This window comes from Carica papaya, chromosome 5 (genome assembly GCF_054855325.1).
Source record: "Carica papaya isolate Zhongbai chromosome 5, ASM5485532v1, whole genome shotgun sequence".
Classification (NCBI taxonomy): Eukaryota; Viridiplantae; Streptophyta; class Magnoliopsida; order Brassicales; family Caricaceae; genus Carica; species Carica papaya.
Window position 1 is genome coordinate 41476875 of NC_142313.1, and position 22963 is coordinate 41499837.

The 22963-nt window shown below is 37.0% G+C and overlaps 1 protein-coding gene and 1 pseudogene across 5 annotated transcripts; both read right to left on the reverse strand.

Moving 5' to 3' along the window:
- Window positions 1-262: 262 nt before the first annotated feature.
- On the reverse strand, window positions 263-4094 carry LOC148266109 (putative disease resistance RPP13-like protein 1 pseudogene; annotated as a pseudogene).
- Window positions 4095-11895: 7801 nt separating this feature from the next.
- Window positions 11896-17994, reverse strand: LOC110821037 (putative disease resistance RPP13-like protein 1). 5 transcript variants are annotated; one of them, XM_088221046.1, is made up of 4 exons: window positions 17797-17994; window positions 16829-16998; window positions 16233-16517; window positions 11896-15727 (listed from the first exon to the last, which is right to left on the reverse strand). In XM_088221046.1, exons 3-4 carry the CDS (start codon window positions 16234-16236, stop codon window positions 12018-12020), a joined length of 3714 nt encoding a protein of 1237 aa, XP_088077172.1. In that variant the 5' UTR covers window positions 16237-16517; window positions 16829-16998; window positions 17797-17994; the 3' UTR covers window positions 11896-12017. The 5 variants fall into 5 exon arrangements, with proteins under 5 accessions (XP_088077172.1, XP_088077173.1, XP_088077176.1 ...); XM_088221047.1 differs by lacking the exon at window positions 17797-17994 and adding an exon at window positions 17365-17757; XM_088221050.1 differs by lacking the exon at window positions 17797-17994 and adding an exon at window positions 15816-15856 and having other exon boundaries at window positions 16829-17757.
- Between the last annotated feature and the right edge of the window lie 4969 nt (window positions 17995-22963).

The following is a 22963-nucleotide window of genomic DNA, read 5'->3' on the forward strand; positions in this document are numbered from 1 at the left end:
TTGGTAGGATTAGTTGAAATATATAAATTTTTTCCTATATTTTGTATGTATATATTTATATGAAATTAATGAAAAATGTATGTAAAAATATATATATATATATTTTCCCTGCAAAAAACTCTTATTTTTTCTGCAATTTTTCCTCTTCACTTTCTTTCATATTCTTCTATTTTTCAAGAATTTAATTAACTAATATTTTAACAAATAACAGCTTATGATGTCCAGCAGAGTATCCGGAAACTGCATCGCGGCAAGCTTATAGTGGTTTCAACTATAATCATTGATCGCCCAACAGTCTGGAAAACCAAATGGTTATAATATCATTGAAGTTATAAGCCACCGTACAGAGACATTGTGACTTACTAAAGCTACTTGTAAATACATGTTGAACATAAAGAAATATATAATCACACAAAAATATTAACGAATAATATCTAGTTCAGGTCTGCGAGCAATCTTTTGCCAATCTTCACCCTCCTCTCTATGGCACCGTTTTTCTAAATTTGGGCAATTATTTATAATTAAAGATCTAAGAGAGGTCGGTAGTCCCTCTTCAGGCAACCGTTGAATCTCAGGGCAAGACTCGATCTGCAATAGTAGAAGAAATGTGAACTTCCCGAGCACCAAGCCATCCAGGTTCCTCAGATTCGGACATTCTGATATAAAAAGAGATGTTCTAGATATGGGGGAAACAGTCCTTCATCTGGAAAAGACTCCAGACCCTCGAATTTAGAACAGATCATCAAGTACCTGAGATGGGTGAGCCTTTGTAAATTCCACTTCATTCGCTGCTCAACAAGTTTGTCACAATGATTTATCGTAATACAAGTCAAACAGAAGGGAAGGCCTCCTCTTGGAAATGAATCAATATCCGGGCAATTCAATAGCCGCAAATAGGTAAGAGACGGTAGGCTGTGCATTCTTTCAGGCAGTGACTTCAATTTACAGCAGTTCTTGAGAGTAAGATATTTCAGATTGGGAGCAGGCAATTCCCCAGCAGGAAAAGAAACAAAATTGGGGCACTCTTCTATTTCTATATGCGTTAGTGATTTAAGTTCACGGAAACTGCTGCTCTTCGAAAACGTTAAGGATTCAAGCTTCTTGCAACTGCGGAGTACAAGAATACCGAGGTTGGGAAACAAGTCAAATGGAAATGACTTCAAACTCCAACATATTGTCAAATCCGTGAGGAATTCGTAGCAGCAGTTGCTTGGGAGCCGAAATTTCTCATGCTGGAATATTTCAAATTCACACATAGTTGGAGTGGTTAGAAGTGAGGCCCCAAGCTTCCCACATTTATTAATTACAAGCTTTTTCAATAATGGAAGATTTAAGGGAATATCTCCTTTGAGGTTGCCACAACTCTTTATGTAAAGCTCCCTTAGACGAGGGAAAACGCCCTTATCACGTTCTCCATCAGGAAAGAACCAATGTTGCCATTGTTCCATGCACGAAAACTCCAAAATTTCCAGGCATTGAAATGATTGAATTCTAAAAGAACAATTTCCATAAAACTCGGGGCCAACAGAAACCACACTCTTCAATCCGCTGATATGGAGTCCTTTGAGGGAAGGTAGTTGCCCAAGTGGTGGCAAGATTACACAAAAATCACAGTCCCACAGATAAAGAGATACTAAATTAGGTAATGACTGAGCTCCCAGCCAATCTGGACATCTCGTACCCCCATAATTTGCAAGGACGAGTTCTTGCAGGTTTCCATGAGGCTGAAGCTGGTCCAGAACCTCTCTAGCAATTTGTGAATCGCTTGTACAACCACTCCATTCCAGAGACAGCTTCTTAATGTACTTCTTATCTTTCAACTTGGCCACTGATGCATCCTGCACATGGACAATATTCTGCAACCCAGAAATGGTAAGTTCTCCATGGAGATCCTGAAGAACTCCTAGGTCCCCCATCCCAAAGCCAATACCATTTCCCAATACAAAATTACTTAATGTTTGGAGGTTTTTCAGTTTATTCATTTCTAGAGGAAGCTTTTCCAACTTAGTGCTGCTAATATATAGATGACGCAAATTGATTAATCTTCCAATGTTAGCTGGCAACTCAATGAGGCAATAGCAATTTAACAATAATAATGTCTGCAAGTTGAACAAAGTACAGACTGTGCTGGGAAGACTTTCAATTAGAGTGCCGGAGAGGTCAAAATATCGTAGATGTTTCAGGTTTCCAACTGAATCAGGCAACTTTTTGACGTCACAATGAGACAGACAGAGAACACGTAGGTACCTAAGCTTCTGCCACAAGTCATTAGGTACCTTAATAAAACTGCACTTATATAACAATGAAGAAAACGGAAGGAGGGTGCGTAAGTACTTGGCTTCGTAAAATGTCTCAAGTTTCTTTAACTTATCATGATCATGATATTCCCTCGAAAAAGATTTATATCTAGTCTTCCTGCCAACTTTATGTGAGGGTTCACTCTCAAAACTATGACAGAATTCCCCTGACACAGATTTAGCCAAATCATGAATAAGGTCATGCATAATGAATTGAGATTTATCTCGAGTTGATTTTTGAAAAAAGGACCTCGATGTCAGATGATTGAAGTACTCATCCCCTATATCTTCCATCTTCTTCTTTCCTTTAGGCCGATGTAAAAGATCTTCTGCCATCCACATTAATATTAATTGCTCCTTATTGAACTCGTAGTCCTTGGGGAATATCGCACAGTAAGCAAAACACTGCTTTAGATTTGATGAGAGAAAAAGATAGCTCAATCTCAGAGCTGGAAGAATGTTGCTTGTATCATCTGGTAAATCCCAGATGTTGCTTTCAAAAATCTCATTCCATTCCTCGAGACTTTGTTTGGAACGCAGTAGACCGCCTAGTGTCTTCACAGCTAGAGGCAAGCCTTTGCACTTCTTGACAATTTGCCTGCCAACTGCTTCAAGATTCGGATATGCTTCTGAATCTCTGTTGTCGAAGGCATGTTTCACAAATAACAGCCATGAATCATTTTCTGATAATTGCTTTAGATGGCGAGTGGGAATAGTTTGCATCATTGATGCAACACCTTCATTTCGTGTTGTCACGATGATCTTACTTCCTTGAGCTCCAGATGAGAAAGGTTTCCTTAAGGAGTCCCAGTTATCATAATTCTCATTCCAAACATCATCAAGAACAATAAGAAATTTCTTCCCTTTCAAAGTCTCATTCAGTTTAACTTGAAGCAGATTAAGATCCTTGATATCCACAATCCCTGGAGAAATTGTCTCAAGCACTGTTTTAGTAATCCTAAATATATCAAATTCTTGTGAAACACATACCCAGAATTTGATGTCAAAACAATTATTCACTCTACAATCGTTGTATGCCAGCTGAGCCAGGGTGGTCTTGCCAACACCACCCATGCCCACGATAGCAACCACACCTATCTTGCCGCAGCTTGCTTCATCAGAGAGCAATAAATTAATGATTGCCTCTTTCTCCTTATCTCTACCAAATACGTAAGAATCATCAACCAGAGAAGTCGTTGGAAAACTTGTACTTAGTTTTCGATCAACACCTCTCAAACTGAGTACATCCTTCTGGTTAGCCATATACTCTAGTGTTCCAAGTGTCTCGTCTAAACGTGATTCTAACTCCTTGTCAATTGAAGTGGGAATAGATGCAAGGAAACTCCGTACCTGGCTTGAATCTGCTTTGTCTTGAGCTTCCAACAAGCACCGTGAAGCTTCAAAGGCGATTTCATCCACGAGGTCCTCTGCAATGTAAACTGCATCTTTCAGTTCATCAAGCCATTCTTTGACTGCTTGATCTGTTATCTGCTTCTCTTCAGCATCATCAAGCACGGGTTTAATGGAAAGCAGAGTGAGCTTCAACTTCTTGAGAAAATCAGTGTTGAGTTTTCTGAAGCAAAAGAAGTCTAAAATCTGACGGGAAGCCATCCGATCGAACAGAACCTGGAGGAAAGCTGAGAGGAAAGCTCCACCAACCATGGATGCAGCCATTGTTGTGATGAAGAAAAGTATTGAGAAGATCAAAAGTATTCAAACAACTTAATCTGGAAGGGACTGATATACCAATAAATCAAGCAAGGATGAAGGCTACAGGCCCCACCTTAAGTGGCAAATGGGAGTAGTAAATGGATTACTCACAAATTCAAACTCTCTTCATCAAACAAAATTATAATTATTTTATAATTAATTTAGTACATTCGTGTGCATAAAAAATATTTTTTATTTGATATAATTAAAAAAATATAAATAAATATTTAATATATGTTAGAGATAATATTATCCTCAAAATCTAATTATTTATATAATATATCAAATATATTTTTTTAAAAAATATATTCTAATGTATAGCAATAATATTATAATAATTAATATTATTTTTATTATTATATTTATTATCTTATTTTTTTAATTTATATGATAAATTTATTAATTAAATTTGAAAACTTTATATCAATATGGAAATGATAATAAAAGTAAAAATTTTTATGATTTTATATAAAATATTTTTTATCGTTGAATAATTATAATAAGAAATTAATCATCTGATAAAATTAATATATATGTGATGGTCTTTATAAGATAAAAATTAATTGATCTAATTAATTAAATCACATATATAAATTATGCATATAGAAATATGATCACCTAATTGAGAATTTTTAGTAGTTAATATCAATTTAAATTATTAATAGAATATTTTTCTAAAATAATGATATATAATAATTTACTTTGACCTAAGATCATTATAGTAATTAATAAGTCATTTGTCATATTTTGATTTTGAACATTTATGATAATAGAACTATAGTTGAAATGATATTGTGTAACACCCCAAGTGTTATTATTTTTTTTATTTTATTTTGTAATTATTGGAATTTTTTTATTTTTAATTAATTTAATTTGATTTTATTTAATCTAATTTCATGAAAATAATAATAATAAAATTGGGTAAAAATATTATTCGGATTTAATTGAAATTGATTTAAAAAAAAAAGTGAAAATTTGGATTCTAGAGGTGTTTTTGAAAAGAAAATCAGAAACCGGGGGTCAAAACGCAATTTAAAAAAGTTGTGCCACGTCAGCAGCCCCGTCAGTAGCCCCGGCCAACCAGGACGCGTCACGTGGCAAGGAAACGCTGACCAGGGGACGTGCCACGTGGGCGATCCGCGTGCGCGCGATCGGACGGCCCAGATCCGTTCCCGCGCGCACGGACGGCCCGGATCAAACGTGCGCACGGACGGCCCATATTCAATCAAGCACGGACAGCCTAGATTGCATCGCGATGGACGGCCCAAATTTAATCTCAATTAAATCACGATCAAACGGTCCAGATTTAATCTTGATGGATGGTTGAGATTAAAAGACAAATGGTATAAATAACCCCACCCACACCTGACCACAAAAACCCTAGCCGCCAGTGCCTCGCCGGAGAAGAAGAATCAGACGCCGGAGGAGCCGGCCGCCGCCACCCGCCGCCGCACCGGGGAAGTTTCCGACCGCCGATCGAGGTAAATTTTCTCCTCCTTGCTCGTTTTTCAATGCTGAGTCCGCCTATGGCCAAACTAGAGCCAACCACCGGCCAAATTGCCGGAAAACCCAGCCGAAGCCCAGCGGCGCCGCGGCGCCCCTCCTCGATTTTTGCCTCTGATGAGGCCCTTCCCGGCCTCCGTTCGATGCAAATTTTATACCACTGTGATCACCGTTCTTTTCTCTACAAGTTGATCGGAGCCAAACATCAAAACATGACTCACGCCGGAGGAGCCGCCGCACCCAAGAGCACCGCCGCCGGTAAGTTTCGGTTTTTCGTGATTTTTTGGCCCAACGAGGGCCCTAGGGTTGTTTTATCGCAGGGACCGATGCAAGTGTGGCCAAATTCGGCCGAAAACAGCCAACCCGAGGCAAATCGCCGCCGGTATCCGGAACACGGCGGAGCCACCATGCCGGAATTGCGATATTGGCTGAAATGGGCCCTAGGTCTGATTTGGGATTTTTTGGGACACGTGCAGGTACTGGTAGTGCGTTTCAGTTTCCCGGAAAAAATTTAGGAAAATTAGGGACAGCCTATAGGCGCACTATAGAGTCGAATTCAGACCCCGACACAAGTAAGGACCCCTCACCCTATTTCCTATCACGGTATTAACGATAAATAAATAATTAAACTGTATTTTGTGACTTTATAGATGTATAATTGATTAAGGTTGCCAATGGAGCCTGAGTCTGATACAGTATTGGTCTATTATTGTTTGATCTAATTTTCAGTAATAAATGCAGTATGATGTTTGATGTAATTATGTTATGGTCTCGTATACATGAATCATGATTTCTTTTATTATGATTTGTATTATGGTGAACCCGATACTGTGTTTGGTGTCAATTATTGATTTACATGTTGTGTATGATTGGATGATTGAGACCAAGAAAAATGGTAAAATGGATAATGTGGACAGCCTGACTAGATATCTTGGGAGATGGTGGACGGACCGGGTCTGTAGGGAACCCTACCGGGAACGTGGTCTCTCATACCGGACGGGGTGTGGAGACCTTATGTGTTTTGGTGCCCATATCGGACAGGGTATGGGGACGGCCCGTTTCACCCTCATACCAGACGGGGTATTGAGGTTCATGGTTTTGGCGCCCATACCGGACGGGGTATGGAGACGGCTCTGGAATCAGGTTGTAAATATTAATGGTTCACGTGTAGAGGGGACCCCCTATGGATCCCTAAGGATACTAGTAGCCTGGTAAAAGAGGAAATCTGTTTCCTGATGATTGAAATATAAAGGTGTGATATATGTTATGTTATAAAGTGTGTATGATTTCATGATATTATAAGGTTATTGTTTTTATATGTTGTTTTCATGGATTTCGCCGAGGTAAGTGGACAGTAAATGATTTTATTACTTATAAATGAATTTGTTATAAATTATGCTCCATTGGTCATTTTTGTTTTCTACCCACTTTTACTTTCGTGGCGGTGAGATAATGTGATGTCTTTACTGGACTGGTGTAGTTCATCCCTTATTTAAACATTTCAGATCAGGAAGACGTTGTTCTCAAGCCCGTTCCGCAGGAAGACGACGAAGGGGACGCCTAAAGACTTTATAGTTATATTTATAGTTTTTATTTCGAGTATCTCTCTTAGTCAGTTTGTTCCTTTATGTTTTGAGTATATTTTGGTTATTTTGTAAGGGATGTTAATCAAAATTTTTATTACACTTCCGCATTTGACATTTTTAATACATATATTTCATTTAAATTTCCGGAGCTGTTACATATTGGGTGTGATTAAATACTTGTACAATTAGCTATTGACCAAGATAAAATCTATTAATTCTGTTGATAAATTTAACCTCTATTTTATCATTTATTATGATGACTACATTAAAATTTTGTACCAGACAATTGAATGAAAGAATAAAAAAATTTCTTATCTTATTCATTGGTCAGATTTAATTGATATGAAACATAATTAATTATCGATTGAGTTTTGACAGTTAAACCATATTGTAGGGTTAATCTGAATCAATAATGATAGAATGAAATATTACATTATTTTTTATCAGATTCTTAAATATACATTTCATACTATCCGGTCGTTAAGGAGTATTATTAGATGATAAATTTAGTTAGCAAATTGGTTTGACCGATTTACTACCGATTTAATATTGAATTTATAGAGTCGCACAAAATAAAAAATTAATATTTATATTTTTTAATTATTATATTATTAGTGTAATAATATAATAAATATGACTATTATAATAACAAGATTATTGTAAAATCTAATTTAGAATTGGATTGAATTGTAAAATATTTTATTAATAATATATATATATATAACAGGTGAGCTGAAAATATATGGTAAAAAGTTCAGCCGCACATTTTTAGATGCTGGTAAAAAGTGCACCCACATATAAGCATGCGCTAGCAAACAATGCTGCGGCATATCAGCAATAAAATAAAAAGTGCAGCCGAACACCCGCAGTCACGGCAAAAAGTGCAGCCGAACACCCGCAGTCGCGGCACAAAGTGCAGCCGCATATCCACGGTTATAAAAGCTACAAGTCTGTAGGCGTCGGTAAAAAGTACAGCTAAGCGCTGCTAAAAGTGCACTCAAACATTTTCAGTCCCTGGTAAAACATGCAGCTGCATGGTTTGAGCGCCGGTAAAAAGTCTGCAGCTGAAAAAAAATTAGCCACACACTAAAATAAGAGAAAAATTGAGGAAATTTTAACACAAATATTTTTCAATTTGGTTGCTAGATCTATTGATTAAAGAGTTGATTAGAAAAATTAGTTTCAATATAAATACACATAGAATTTTCGTACTTTCAAAAAATTTTAATTTGAGAACTCGTTATCAGATATGTTTAAATTTTGATTTTTAACCTATAATATAATTTTGAAATACAAATATATCATATTAAATCGTTTTATATCTTTCGCTACATGTCATAAACACATTACAATCCTTTAATATATATTGTCAATTGTCTAGTATAACTGTAACTTGTAATTGCAACTATCAATTGCTAGCGGAGAAGCATCATTTGCTTCATCCCATTTAAATATCCTTCGATTTTTTAATCAAGTGCTCGACTCCATCATGCAGAATGTTCTGTGCTGTAACCTTGGTGTCGATTCTGACGTTAGGTTGGTTGTTCACTTTTTTTTCTTCTTTTTATTCATGCTGGTGCATTTATTTTCACTTTTTATTTTTATTTCTTTCACTTCCTTGAGTTGCTGAAGAAGGGGAAGAAGAATTGTTGAACCATTATTGGGCCATGTTTGGAACAAACCAGCAATCTTTGTGGAATTCATTTAGAATTAAGACCTAGTTTACCTACTTTAACTAGAAGAAGTCGAAAATTCCACTAGCTCATTTTTCTCGTGTTTAGAATTCATAAGAAATTTTGGGTTAGTTTCCAATATAGCTGCAGGCAGGCTTTCAATTAGTTTGGGTCTCTAAGAACCAAGAAAGAGATTGCCTCTAATTGCGTTGTATTTTTCTTCATAATCCGTTGACCTGAATGCTTGAGAAACATCTTCTAGGGATGACAATGGGCTGTTTGGTGATCCTTATCCATTGAAAACTAAGAACTGATTTTCGAAAAATGTTATGACAATGAGGGAGTTCCACAAGCAGTTTTAACATACTGAATGCAATGTTAAAGGACAGTTTAGAGCGTCTGAAATCAATGAGGTAAGAGTCTTGTCTTGAAAAGTTTTGGATTAGTTTGAAACAGAGTTGCATGGACTCTTTTGCCTGCATAACTTGACGGCTTGTGCAAGAAAATAGAATGATCAAAAAAAAAAATGCTGTTCCACTAGACTCCTATCACATGGAAGTTTAAAATTGAATTTCTTCCGTCTGTTGGAGCATAACTTTCCTTTGTTTACTGGATTTAGTCTTCTGTAAGATTCTTTAGATATTTGTTTGTTGGACTCATTATAGCTCTGTTGCTCATGCAGGTAATTGTTAATCTATAAAATTCCTATGTGTATGAGGATGTCTAAAGAATCTTGTTTATTGGTATTTTGAAAACTTTTGATTTGTACGGATTTGATTATAAGTTTGTACCATATATTAGGATTAACCTTCCAATAAGAGCTTTAGATAATCCATGTTGTGTATTTTGAGTACCTCATAAATGATTCATGAGTTATAGAACCGACAACATATTTCTGTTACTTGCCTTATCTTGTAGGGAAAGTATATCTTTGGGAAGGATAGGCTTCACGCGGTGCACTTGGGAAGTTTGTTGCTAGCAATTCGATCTTCTTTGCCGTGACTGGGCCGGTTTTCTGCCTGTGGGATCAATAGACTGTGATTCTTTCGTGAGGCATGTCTATTTCTTATTGCTTTGTTATACTTCTCCCTTCTGTTGAATCCTTCTCTGAAACAATTGTCACTCCTGAAATTCCACAGGAAAATGGTCTTATAACTGTTATACATTTTTTCTGTTACATAGTTTTATTAGTTTTAGTTTATTATACTCTATCTAATGAGGTTTATTATTATAAATGAAGGCCAAAAAAGCTTCTGTGATCAAGGGATTTTCTTCCCATGCTTATATAGATCTCTGTTTCAGGTGGCTCAATAAAGTCAAGTAGTAATTGACGATTTGATAATTATGTGTAATTTTGTAAATCATTAAAATTCAGAGCACTTTGTATAAATACAAAAGGGTTTACTCTCTGTATAAATACTCTCTCAACCACAGTTAAAGGACAGAATCTCTCTCAGTTGTACTGTTTGAGTCTCTCTCTCTCTCTCAACACTTCAGCTTATTTCCAGAAATTTCATACTGAATCTTCTTCCATTCTCTACAAAATCGCGTCACATTAATTGTTTTCTCTGCTTAAATCATTTAGATTTCTTCATGAAATCTAACATGTTATCAGAGCAATAAAAGTTCTTTAGTTCTTCTGGCAAGGTGATTCATGCAAAGTCCCGCAAGTTTCAGTATGGAGAATACTTCTGTTAATGCAGATTTAGCAAAACTCGAGGACATGTTCGTAAATCCTTTTTGTCTACTTCCGAATGAGAGTCCGCCTAAGTCCAGGGCTTCTGTCAATCAGTGTAGTGCTCAAACTGCAGCAACAGAGTCTAATCTGACTAATTCCAAAGTTAAACGTCAATCTCAGGATGACACTTCGGCAGTATTGCCTCTGAGCCTTACAAAAGACCAGTACGAAAAAAATCTTAGCCCTTATCCAACCCTCTGATTCAACCTGCACAGCCAATCCAGTATGTACACCTCAAGTTAGTACATTGACTACCAATTTTCAGAAAACTTGGTGATCTAGGTATTATTCTTTCCTCATCATCTCATTTTAATGCCACAATGAACTCGATAGTTCATTCTGGGGCCACAGATCATGTAGTCAATAATATTGAGTTGTTAGCCTTATGCAGACCAGTAGGAAATCTCTACGTAAAACTACCTAACTCTCAAACAGCCACTGTTACCCATATTGGTTATGTTCATATTTCACCATCCTTGATGCTTCATAATGTTTTGTTTGTGCCAGAATTTTCATTCAATATCATATCAGTCAGTAGTCTTTTGCATTCTTCCAAATATTGCTTGACATTTACTAGTAATTGTTGTACTATTCAGGATATGCACAACCAGAAAAAAGATTGGTATAGCTAAGGAGAGACATGGCTTGTATCCTCTTGAAGTGCAACAGACCAATAAACTTCATACTGTAAACTCTGTCGTAAAATCAAATTCTTTTGATTCACCTTCAGTTGTTAATTTGCAAAATTTGTGGCACTTCCGTCTTGGTCACCCCTCTACACCAAGACTTCATGCTCTTCATCAATTACTATTCTAATACAATATGCCTGCCAAGAAAATGATTGTTTGAAATTTGATTTACTACGTTTTGTGATAATGGAAGTTTTTGGTTCAGCATATAGCTGCTTGGATTGTTGTTGAGCCCTGAGGCCCTGAAGTTAAGGTCCTAGAAGTTGCTCAAGAACCATTCATCGTTGCCTTCTTCAGTTATTGGTGAAGACAGTGTTAGAATGCTCTGAATGGTGGCTGCAGGCCTTGGGCGGTTGAAGATGCCCGACTATACCCTCAGAGAGGGACAGTTAAACATGCCTCTTAAAATAACTCCCTTGTGTTGTGGCAATTAAGTAAGACTTCATGGCACTTGTTGCTTGTTTGTCGATTTGGAAACTAGTAAAAATCTTGCCCACTTCCTGCTGAAATTTGCTAATTTTTATGGTTTTACAGGTTCAATCATGGTCGACCATGAAGCAAAAAAGTAATGGTTGAAGAAGGTGAGCTAATCAACTCGATTGACAATAACAGTTTATGATGTCCAGCTGAGTTTCCGGAAAACTGCAGAATGGCAAGTTTATAGTTGGTTCAACTATAATCATTGATTGCCCACCAGTCTGGAAAACCAAATGGTTATAATATCATTGAAGTTATAAGCCACCGTACAGATACTTTGTGACTTATTAAAGCTACTTGTAAATACATGTTGAACATAAAGAAATATATAATCACACAAAATATTAAGAACCAATCCATAGTTCAGGTATGTGAGCAATCTTTTGCCAATCTTCACCCTCCTCTCTTTGGCACCGTTTTTCTAAAATAGGGCAAGACTGTATTTCTAAATATGTAAGAGAGGTAGGTAGCCCCTTTTTAGGCAACCGATGAATCTCAGGGCAAAACCATATAGTTAAAGATGTAAGAGAGGTGGGTAGCTCCTCTTCAGGCAACCGTTGAATCTCAGGGCAATACCGTATAGTTAAAGATTTAAGAGGTGTCGGTAGCCCCACTTCAGGCAACCGTTGAATCTTTGGGCAAGAGCTGATCTCCAATTCTTGAAGAGATGTGAGCTTCCCGAGCACCAAGCCATCAAGGTTCTTCATATTTGGAAATTTGGATATATAGAGACGTTCTAGCCAGGGGGGCAGCAGTCCTTCATCTGGAAATGACTCCAGGTCCTCAATTTCAGAACCGATTGACAAGTACGTGAGATGAGTGAGGCTTTGCAAACCCCACTTCATTCGCTGCTCAAAAAGTTTGTCACACTGATTTATTGTCATCCAAGTCAAACTGAAAGGAAGGCCTCCTTCTGGAAATGAATCAATATTCGGACAATTCAATATGCACAAATAGTCAAGAGACGGAAGAAGGCTGTGCATTCTTTCAGGCAGTGACTTCAATTTACAGCAGTTTTTAAGAGTAAGAGATTTCATGTTGGGAGCAGGCAATTCCCCAGCAGGAAAAGAATCAAAATTGGGGCACTCTTCTATTCTTATTGTTGCTAGTGATTTAAGTTCACGGAAACTGCTCTTCGAAAATGTTAGGGATTCAAGCTTCCTACAACTGATAAGTTCAAGATGCCTAAGGTTTGGAAACAAGTCAAATGGAAATGACTTTAAACTCCAACTTATTACCAGATACTTGAGGAATTCGTAGCAGCAGCTGATTGGGAGCTGAAACTTCTCATCCTGGAATCTTTGAAATTTACACATAGCTGGAGTGGTTTGAAGTGAAGCCACAAGCTCCCGACAACCTTCAATTACAAGCTTTTTCAATAATGGAAGATAGAAAGGAAAATCACCTTTGAGGTTGTCGCAACGCATTATGTAAAGCTTCCGTAGACGAGGGAAAACACCACTACCACATTCTCCATCAGGAAAGAACCAATCCTGCCACTGTTCCATGTACAAAAACTCCAAAATTTCGAGACATTGAAATGACTGAATTCCGACAGAACAGTTTCCATAAAACTCAGAGCCAACAGCAACCACACTCTTCATTCGTCTGATACGGAGTTCTTTGAGGGAAGGTAGTTGCCCAAGTGGTGGCAAGATAACGCAAAAGTCACAGTCGCAGAGACAAAGAGATACTAAATTAGGTAATGACTGAGCTCCCAGCCAATCTGGAAATCTCGTACCCCCATACTGTGCAAGGACGAGTTCTTCCAGGTTGCCATGAGGTTGAAGCTCGTCCAGAATCTCTCTAGCAATTTGTGAATCGCTTGTACAACCACTCCACTCCAGAGACAGCTTCTTAATGTACTTCTTATCTTTCAACTTGGCCGCTGAAGCATCCTGCACATGGACAATATTCTGCAACCCAGAAATGGTAAGTTCTCCATGGAGATCCTGAAGAACGCCTAGGCCCTCCATCCCACAACCACTACCATTTCCCAAAACAAAATTAGTTAATGTTTGGAGATGTTTCAGTTTACTCATTTCTAGAGGAAGCTTTTCCAACTTAGTTCCGGTATTATAGAGATGACGCAAATTGATTAATCTTCCCATGTTAGCTGGCAATTCTAAGAGTTGACGGCAGTAAAACAATAACAATGTCTGTAAGTTGAATAAAGTACATATAGTGTTGGGAAGACTTTCAATTGGAGTGAAGGATAGGTCTAAATATCGTAGATGTTTCAGGTTTCCAACTGAATCAGGCAACTTTTTTATGTGACAATTGGACAGAGAGAGAACACGTAGGCACCGAAATTTCTGCCACAAGTCATTAGGTACCTTAATAGAACTGCACTTATATAACAATGAAGGAGACAGAAGGAGGGTGCGTAAGTACTTGGCTTCGTAAAATGTCTCAAGTTTCTTTAACTTATCATTATCATGATAGTCCCTGGAAAAAGACTTGTATCTCGTCTTCCTGCCAACTTTATGTGACGGTTCACTCTCAAAACTATGACAGAATTCCCCTGACACAGATTTAGCCAAATCATGAATAAGGTCATGCATAATGAATCGAGATTTATCTCGAGTTGATTTTTGAAAAAAGGACCTCGATGTCAGATGATTGAAGTACTCATCCCCTATATCTTCCATCTTCTTCTTTCCTTTAGGTCGATGTAAAAGATCTTCTGCCATCCACATTAATATTAATTCCTCCTTCTTGAACTCGTAGCCCTTGGGGAATATAGCACAGTAAGCAAAACACTGCTTCAGATTCGATGAGAGAAAAAGATAGCTCAGTCTAAGAGCTGGAAGAATGTTGCTTATATCATCTGGCAAATCCCAGATATTGCTTTCAAAAATCTCATTCCATTCCTCGAGACTTTGTTTGGAACGCAGTAGACCACCTAATGTCTTCACAGCTAGAGGCAAGCCTTTGCACTTCTTGACTATTTGCCTGCCAACTGCTTCAAGATTCGGATATGCTTCTGAATTTCTGTTGTCTAAGGCGTGTTTCACAAATAACAGCCATGAATCACTTTCTGATAATTCTTCTAGATGGCGAGTTGGAATAGTTTGCATCATTGATGCAACACCTTCATTTCGTGTTGTCACGATGATCTTACTTCCTTGAGCTCCAGATGAGAAAGGTTTCCTTAAGGAGTCCCAGTTATCATAATTCTCATTCCAAACATCATCGAGAACAATAAGAAATTTCTTCCCTTTCAAAGTCTCATTCAGTTTAACTTGAAGCAGATTAAGATCCTTGATATCCACAATCCCTGGAGAAATTGTCTCGAGCACTGTTTTAGTAATCCTAAATATATCAAATTCTTGTGAAACACATACCCAGAATTTGATTTCAAAACAATTATTCACTCTACAATCATTGTATGCCAGCTGAGCCAGGGTGGTCTTGCCAACACCACCCATGCCCACGATAGCAACCACACCTATATTCCTGTCACTTGCATCATCAGAGAGCAGCAAGTTAATCATTGCCTCCTTCTCCTCATCTCTACCAAACACATAATAATCATCAACCAGAGAAGTCGTTGGAAAACTTGTAATGAGGTTTCGACCAACACCTTCTCTCAAACTGAGTACATCCTTCTGGTTAGCCATATATTCTAGCGTGTCAAGTGTCTCTGCCAAACGCGATTCTATCTCCTTGTCAACTGAACTAGGAATAGATGGAAGGAAAGTCCATACCTGGTTTGAATCTGCTTCGTCTCGAGCTTCCAACAAGCACCGTGAAGCTTCAAAGGCGATTTCATCCAGGAGGTCCTCTGCAATGTAGACTGCATCTTTAAGTTCATCAAGCCATTCTTTGACTGCTGGATCTGTTATCTGCTTCTCTTCAGCATCATTGAGCACGGGATAAATGGAAAGCAGAGTGAGCTTCAACTTCTTGAGCAAATTGGTGTTGAGTTTTCTGCAGCGAACGAAATCTAAAACCTCAGGGGAAGCCATCCGATCAAACAGAACCTGGAGAAAAGCTGAGAGGAAAGCTCCACCAACCATGGATGCAGCCATTGTTGTGATGAAGAAAAGTACTGAGAAGATAGAAGTATTCAAACAATTGAAGCTGGAAAGTATTAATATAATAATAATGCAAGCAGGGATGAAGGTGGGCGGCCTCACGTTGAGTAGCAAATGGGAGATGTTAATGGATTATATAAATCCTGTCCGCGTCAAACAAAATTATAAAAAAAATAATTAATTTAATATATACCTAATATATGCATAAAAATTAATTCAATTATTTTTTGTTTAATGTAATTCAATGTCTAGAACAGATGGTTAATAAGATTATAAAAGCTAATGCATAACTAGGTTCCATTTGATACCTGTAAACATAATTTTAATTTAATTCTTTAAATTCACATACAGTACATGAAAACATATATATTTATGCATGAAAACATAAACAACGTAGTTTTTTTGGAAATCACTAAGAACAAATTTTTGTTCTCTTCAAACTCTGAATTCATTTCAACTATGATTCTCATTCTTATTCCGGTAAGTGTTTTATGAAGAAACACAGAGAAAGTGACCTACCCATCTCCTCGCCAGTGTGAAAATTAAACACATGGATGGACCCAACATATCTTCTCCCCCAGTAATGAACCTATTCCCAAGCTTTGGTTCTAATGAAGCTGATTCCCAACATTGCAGGGCATATTGTAGCTCTTCACCAAAACTCACTGATTTGCATCCCAAAACTTAAAAGTAGATCCATCAGCAGTGGTTATATAGCGTCCATCCTGTCTCACTTCGGCGCTAGTTACAAGTGACTGGGTCTCTAGTGTTTGAACAATTTTGCCACTTCTTACATCCCATAACCTACAAGAACACCAGCAAACAAGAAAATAAAAGGAACACATAATGCAAAAGTTATGGAGGATAATAAAGTTAATAACACAGCAAGTTGAGTATTAAAAACAAACTGAAGTAGACTACATCTAGGTTTATATAGTAACAACTAAGTTTTACTCTACTGCTGGAAGGGATGCAAAGAAGTTAATATCTTGTGAATATTTGAAATAGAGAAACCAACATAAAGATCCAATCCAACAAACAGTAGAGAGAAAAGCAGCTGGCAAAATATAGAAAATCAGATCACATACGCACAGACTTTTAGTCATATTTTGTACCTTACACTGCCAATATCAGTACAGGAACTTAATATTGTCTGATCATTGTGAAGCCAGTCAGCAGTTCTGACTACACCAGGAGACTTGTCAACTTCTCGGGGAGGTGCATCTGGACGATTTAAATTACGGAGAATTCTCTCGAGTCCATCAGTGAGTAGTAGGTGTGTGTCCTAGTCAAAGATCATTATTTAGGCAACAGATGCATATAGCAAAAATTGGAGATACCATATACCTTCACCCTAAATATATCATGAATATCATAACCAAAAGATAATTTTGTTACGAACATTAGACTTAAGGGATATATACAGACATAATAACATAGGGCAAACTATGGTTAAATTTGCTAACTTGGTGATTTGGGTTAAAACTAGAGATTCTCAGATATTAGTTATCAGTTGATGGATAAAAATAAATAGCAAATTAATTTGAAGTTCCTTGGATTCCTTTTTTGTGAGAAAATAATCAAGGGAAGGGGGAGAAACACAGATAAAGCTGAAAGTCTAAAAAATGTTGAACAAGAGCCTTCAGGCCACCTTTTAAAGCAAAAAGGGATGCCAATGAACTCAACCTTCTTGAACCACATAATACACACATCACGCAGGGAACATAGTTTGGCCTGCGTTCTTGCAACAGATCAAAAGTGTTGATGCTACTAAGAATAACAGTCCAAACAAAAACCTTTATCTTACAAGCAACTTTAGCCTTCCAAAACATAGTAGTGAAAGTCTCATCCTAAGAACTAAAAATATGGATAAGATGAATAAAAAGAGACTTGCAGGTCTATACACTCAGAGGAATCTAATGTTGGAATTTTGCTATTGGAATGCGGAAAACAATAAAGGGCTCAAGGATGAGTAAAAAAACGATGCATGCCATCTGACTCTTGGTCATTTAAATTCCTAAGGAAAAGAAATTCCAAGATATGTAACCACTAAGATTAATTTAGTGATAAATAGGAGCATTACGATGAGATGATACAGAAAGGTGTTTTCCCCGATGTGCTTAAATTAGGACATTTATTATGCCCTTCAGCTGTATGATGAAATGGTGAGAAGGGGATGTGATCCGGATATAGTAACATATACTGAATTAATCAGAGGCCATTGTGGGCAAGGTAACACAAAGGAGTTCAGAAGAGCTTCTTGTAGAGATACAGAAATCTGGTTTAGTGGTTGAGTTCCATTTCAGATACTTATTACAAAGTACTGCACAATGAGGGAGCCCCACCTTGCATTTTACCTATACCAAAGGTGCGTGATCGGTGATAAATGAGTTTGTGATTCAGTAACTTCAAAATTATTCATAGGCACTGCAGAACTGCGAAGTTTGTTGCAAGCCATTAAGTTCTTGTATATTGTGATGGGGTCAGTTTTCTGCCTATGGTGTCCATAGACTGTGATTCTTGTTGGTTATGTATCCAGCCCAAACAAAAACAAAAAAAAAGGGGCAAATTAGTAGTTAAAAAAAAAAAAAGAAAAGAAAAAAAAGAAAAAGAAAAACAAAGAGAGTTAGAGAGTGTAAAAGATTGAAAAATATCCCTGCTAGAGTTTTCGAAGAAAATGAATGGTCAAGATCGAAAATGAATATTGGGTGGTTGTATCTGTTAGGATTTTTTTTCTCTCTCGATTAGTATATAAATGCATGTCTATGCACCATAAATGAAGGAACAGAAGAAATATTTAAAAACTCTTTTATTACCTTTCTCACTTTTTACCGAGAGAAATAGAGAAGAGTGTACCGCAAGAGGAAAGGAAGAAGAGAACTTATATATATATATATATATATATATACACATATACATCTACAAGTTGAGTAGCTACCAAGAGAAGAAAAAAAAAATGATTTTCATTCTCTCTACTTTTGTTTGCCTCTTTCTTCTAGTTCTACACACAAAAAAAGGTTGTTTTTTGAATTTAACTCTTAGTGGATTATCTCGTACTTAATTTTATTAATAATGTATTTGATTGAATATTGACCCGTGGTTTTTTCCTTTACACTAAAACATTTTCTACGTAAATTATGTATCGATTTAATTTTTCAACTATTATCTGCTTATTATTTTTACTCCATTGTGCATCAATTTGAGTTAGGGTTATGCTTATTAGTTCCTACTAATTAATTTGAAATTAACTTAATTTACACAGTTAATTATATTCTTGTTCGGAACCCAACAAGTGGTATCAGAGCCAGGTTGACTAGTTTGTTAATTGATTTGTGATCTGAGATTAATTGTATGAAATAGAATGAAAGAATTTGCTGCTACTATGATAAAATTGTCTTCTTCAAATTATTTAATTTGGAAGTCAAAGATGGAGGATTTTCTTTATTTTAGGGGTTTATATGATCCGAGTAAATTAAGAACTACTAAGCTAATGGGAAAATCACATGATGATTCGGAGAAAATACATTGAAAGACTGTAGGAACTATCTGAAAGTTGGTGAATAATAGTGTCTATCATTACATAAATAAAAAAGTAATTGCACAGGTTTTATGAAACAAATTGAAAAATATGTATGAGATAAAAAATGCTCGGAATAAGACTTTTACTATTAGAAAGCTTGTTAATCTGAAGTTGAGAGATGGACAATCATTGCAGAACACTTCAGTAAATTTCAATAGTTGGTAAATGAGTTAAATACAATAAAAATGGCTCTAGATGATGAATTGCAGAAGTTATTGCTCTTAAGCTCTTTGCTAGACAGTTGAAAAACCTTAGTAGTGTCTCTTAACAATTCTGCTCCATATGGTATTTTGTCTTTACTTGTGGTAATAGATAATCTGCACAATAAAGAGACTAAAAGAAAAGATATGGGTATTGAGACTTTACAGGCACTTATTACAATAATAGAGAATAGGGATAGAAGTAAAAGTAGAGGTCCTAAGGGGCGCTATAGATCCATATGTAAATCATAGGTGAACAGTAAGTTCACTTGTTATCATTGCGGCAAAGAGGGACATATAAAAAGAAATTGTAGGATTTGGAAAAATGAACAAAATCAGAAAAAGATAGATAATCAGAACACTACTGCAACTGTAGCTGATGATAATGAAAAACTGGTTGTACTTTCATTTGTTGAAGATTATAGCCACGTCACTGATTCTGATACTGAGTGGATTGTTGATTCTGCAGCATCCTATCATGCTACACCTAGAAGAGATGTCTTCACTATGTACAAAGTAGGAGATTTTGGCATAGTGAAAATGAGTAATACCAGCTATGTAGACATTATAGGTATTGGTGATATTTGTGTGTAGATAGATATTGGTTGTGTGTAGACAGATATTGGTTGCACGTTGAATCTAAAGAATGTGTGGTATGTACCAGATTTACATTTTAATATGATCTCTACAAATGCTCTTGATTTATATTGTTATTACAATCTATTTGGTGGTAGAAAATGGAAACTCACTAAAGGTTCAATTATAATTGTTAGAGGCAAATTGTGTCATACACTTTACAAGACTCAGATGAATATTATTAGAGGTGCACTGAATGCAGCTGTAGATGATGTTTCACCAAACTTGTGGCATAAGAGGCTGGCTCACATGAGTGAGAAGGGGTTGCAGATTTTGGCAAAGAAGTTCTTTATTCCTTTTGCAAAAGGTATGAGTTTAAACCTTTGTAATTATTGTGTGTATGGTAAACAACAGAGAATTTCTTTTACTAGCTCATCTGAAAAGAAAAAGAATGTTCTTGAATTAGTTTACTCTGATGTGTATGGTCCTATTGATGTAGAAACCTCAGGAGGTAGCAGATATTTTCTTACTTTTATTAATGATACTTCATGAAAGATTTGAGTGTTTGTGTTGAAAACAAAAGACCAGGTTTTTCAGTATTTTAAGCAATTTCATGTCATGGTGGAAAGAGAGAAAAAAACTCATTTAAAGTATTTTCGTAATGACAATGGTGGTGAATACACTTCAAAGAAGTTTGAGAATTATTGCCTATAGCATAGAATTAGATATGAGAAGACAATGTCTGGTACTCCTCAGCATAATGGTGTAGCTGAAAGAACAAACATGACTCTCCTTGAAAAGGTCATATGCATGTTGAAAATGGCTAATTTACCAAAATCATTTTAGGGTGAAGCACTATACAATGTTTGCTACTTGATGAATCGATCTCCATGGTCTGGGAAAGATGTCAATTATTCTCATTTGAAGGTATTTGGCTGCAAGACATTTATGCATATACCTAAGGAGCAGAGATAAATGCTTATGATAGAACAGTTTCATGTATTTTTTTAAGCTATAGAGATACAAAGTTTGGATACAGATTGTGGGATCCAGTGAAGAAAAAGGTCGTCAGGTCTGGAGATGTGATTTTTGATGAGCACAAGACCTTATTAGATTTTGAGACAACATAAAAGATTATAAGTGAAGATATTCATCTTCCTACACTAGTTTATCCTTCGATCAGAGATGCCACAGACGAGAGAGAGTTACATGATGATCAAAGGTTTGATAATATCTCAGTACCATATGATATTGAGCAGGGGGAGCAGCCCCTTGCATCCCAGGTTACAGAAGAACCTTAGCTTAGAAGATCAACTAGAACATATTATCTTTCTATCAGATACTCCAATTTTGAGTATATTATAGTTACTGAAGAGGGGGAACCAAAAAGCTTTCAAGAAGTTTAGAACCATCAAGAAAAGTCTTAGTAGTTGAAAGCAATGGAAGAAGAGACGAGCTCTTTGAATCAGAATAATACCTACGAGTTAGTTGAACTTCCAAAAGGCAGAAAAGCTTTGAAAAACAAGTAGGTATACAAGCTTAATATGGACAGTGAGAAGCTAATGAAATATAAGGTTTGTTTGGTAGTAAAGGATTTCAATCAGAAGAAAGGAATTGACTTTGATGAGATATTTTCTCCTGTTGTGAAGATGAGCTCAATTTGGGTAATTCTTGATTTAATTGTCAGTTTAGATCTTGAGCTTGAATAACTAGATGTGAAGACAATATTCCTTCGTGGTGATTTGGAGGAAGAAATCTACATGAACCAAACAGAAGGATTTGAAGTCAAAGGGAAAGAACACATGGTTTGCATGTTGAAAAAGAATTTATATGGATTGAAACAGGCTCCGAGATAGTGGTACAAGAAATTTGATTCTTTTATGGTCAGTCATAGTTACACCAGAATAGATGCAGATCATTGTATGTGCTTCAGGACATTCTCATATGGTAAGTTTGTCGTTCTGTTATTTTATGTTGACGATATGTTAATAGTAGGACAAGATATTATAGAGATTAATGGTTTAAAAAAGGAATTGTTTGGCTTTTTTTATATGAAAGATTTGGAACCAGCACAATAGATTTTGGGTATACAGATTACTCGTGACAAGAAAGTTAAAAAATTATGGTCGTCGCAAGAAAGGTATGTTGAGCAGGTTCTAAACAGATTTTATATGAAGAATGCTAAGCCAATTAGCACACCACTTATTAATCACTTTACACTTAGCAAGAAATTATGTCCTGTTACTCAATAAGAAAAAGAAGAAATGTCAGTTGTTACTGTAGCACTCGGAAAGGAGGAGAAAAAAAAAAAAAAAAAGCCACGTCAGCAGTCCCGGCCAACCAGGGCCTGCCACGTGGCAAGACCACGTCACTTCGAAAGGTAGCCACGTTGGCGATCCGCGTGGGTGAAATCCGACGGCCCAGATCAATCGCGCGATCGGACGGCCCAGATACAATCGCACGGACGGCCCAGATTCAATCAAAAACGAACGGCCCAGATTAAAACAAAATGGACGGCTGAGATCAAAAGGCAAGGGGTTATAAATAGAACCTCCACACCAGACCACAAACCCTAGCCGCCTGCCGCTCGCCGGAGAAGACGAACCAGAGGCCGACCGCCGCCACCCGCCGCCGCACCGGGGAAATTTCCGACCGCCGATCGAGGTAAATTTCATACCCCCGACTCGTTTTTCCACGCTGATTCCTCCTATGGCCAAATCGAAGCCAAAATCTCGGCCAAACGGCCGGAATACGCGGCCGAAGACCAGCGGTGCCGCCGCGCCCCCTATCGGTTTTTGCCTCCGACGAGGCCCTTCCCGGCCTCCATTGGATGCAATTTTTATATCACCGTGATCACCATTCTTTTCTCTACAGGTTGACCGGAGCCGAATCAC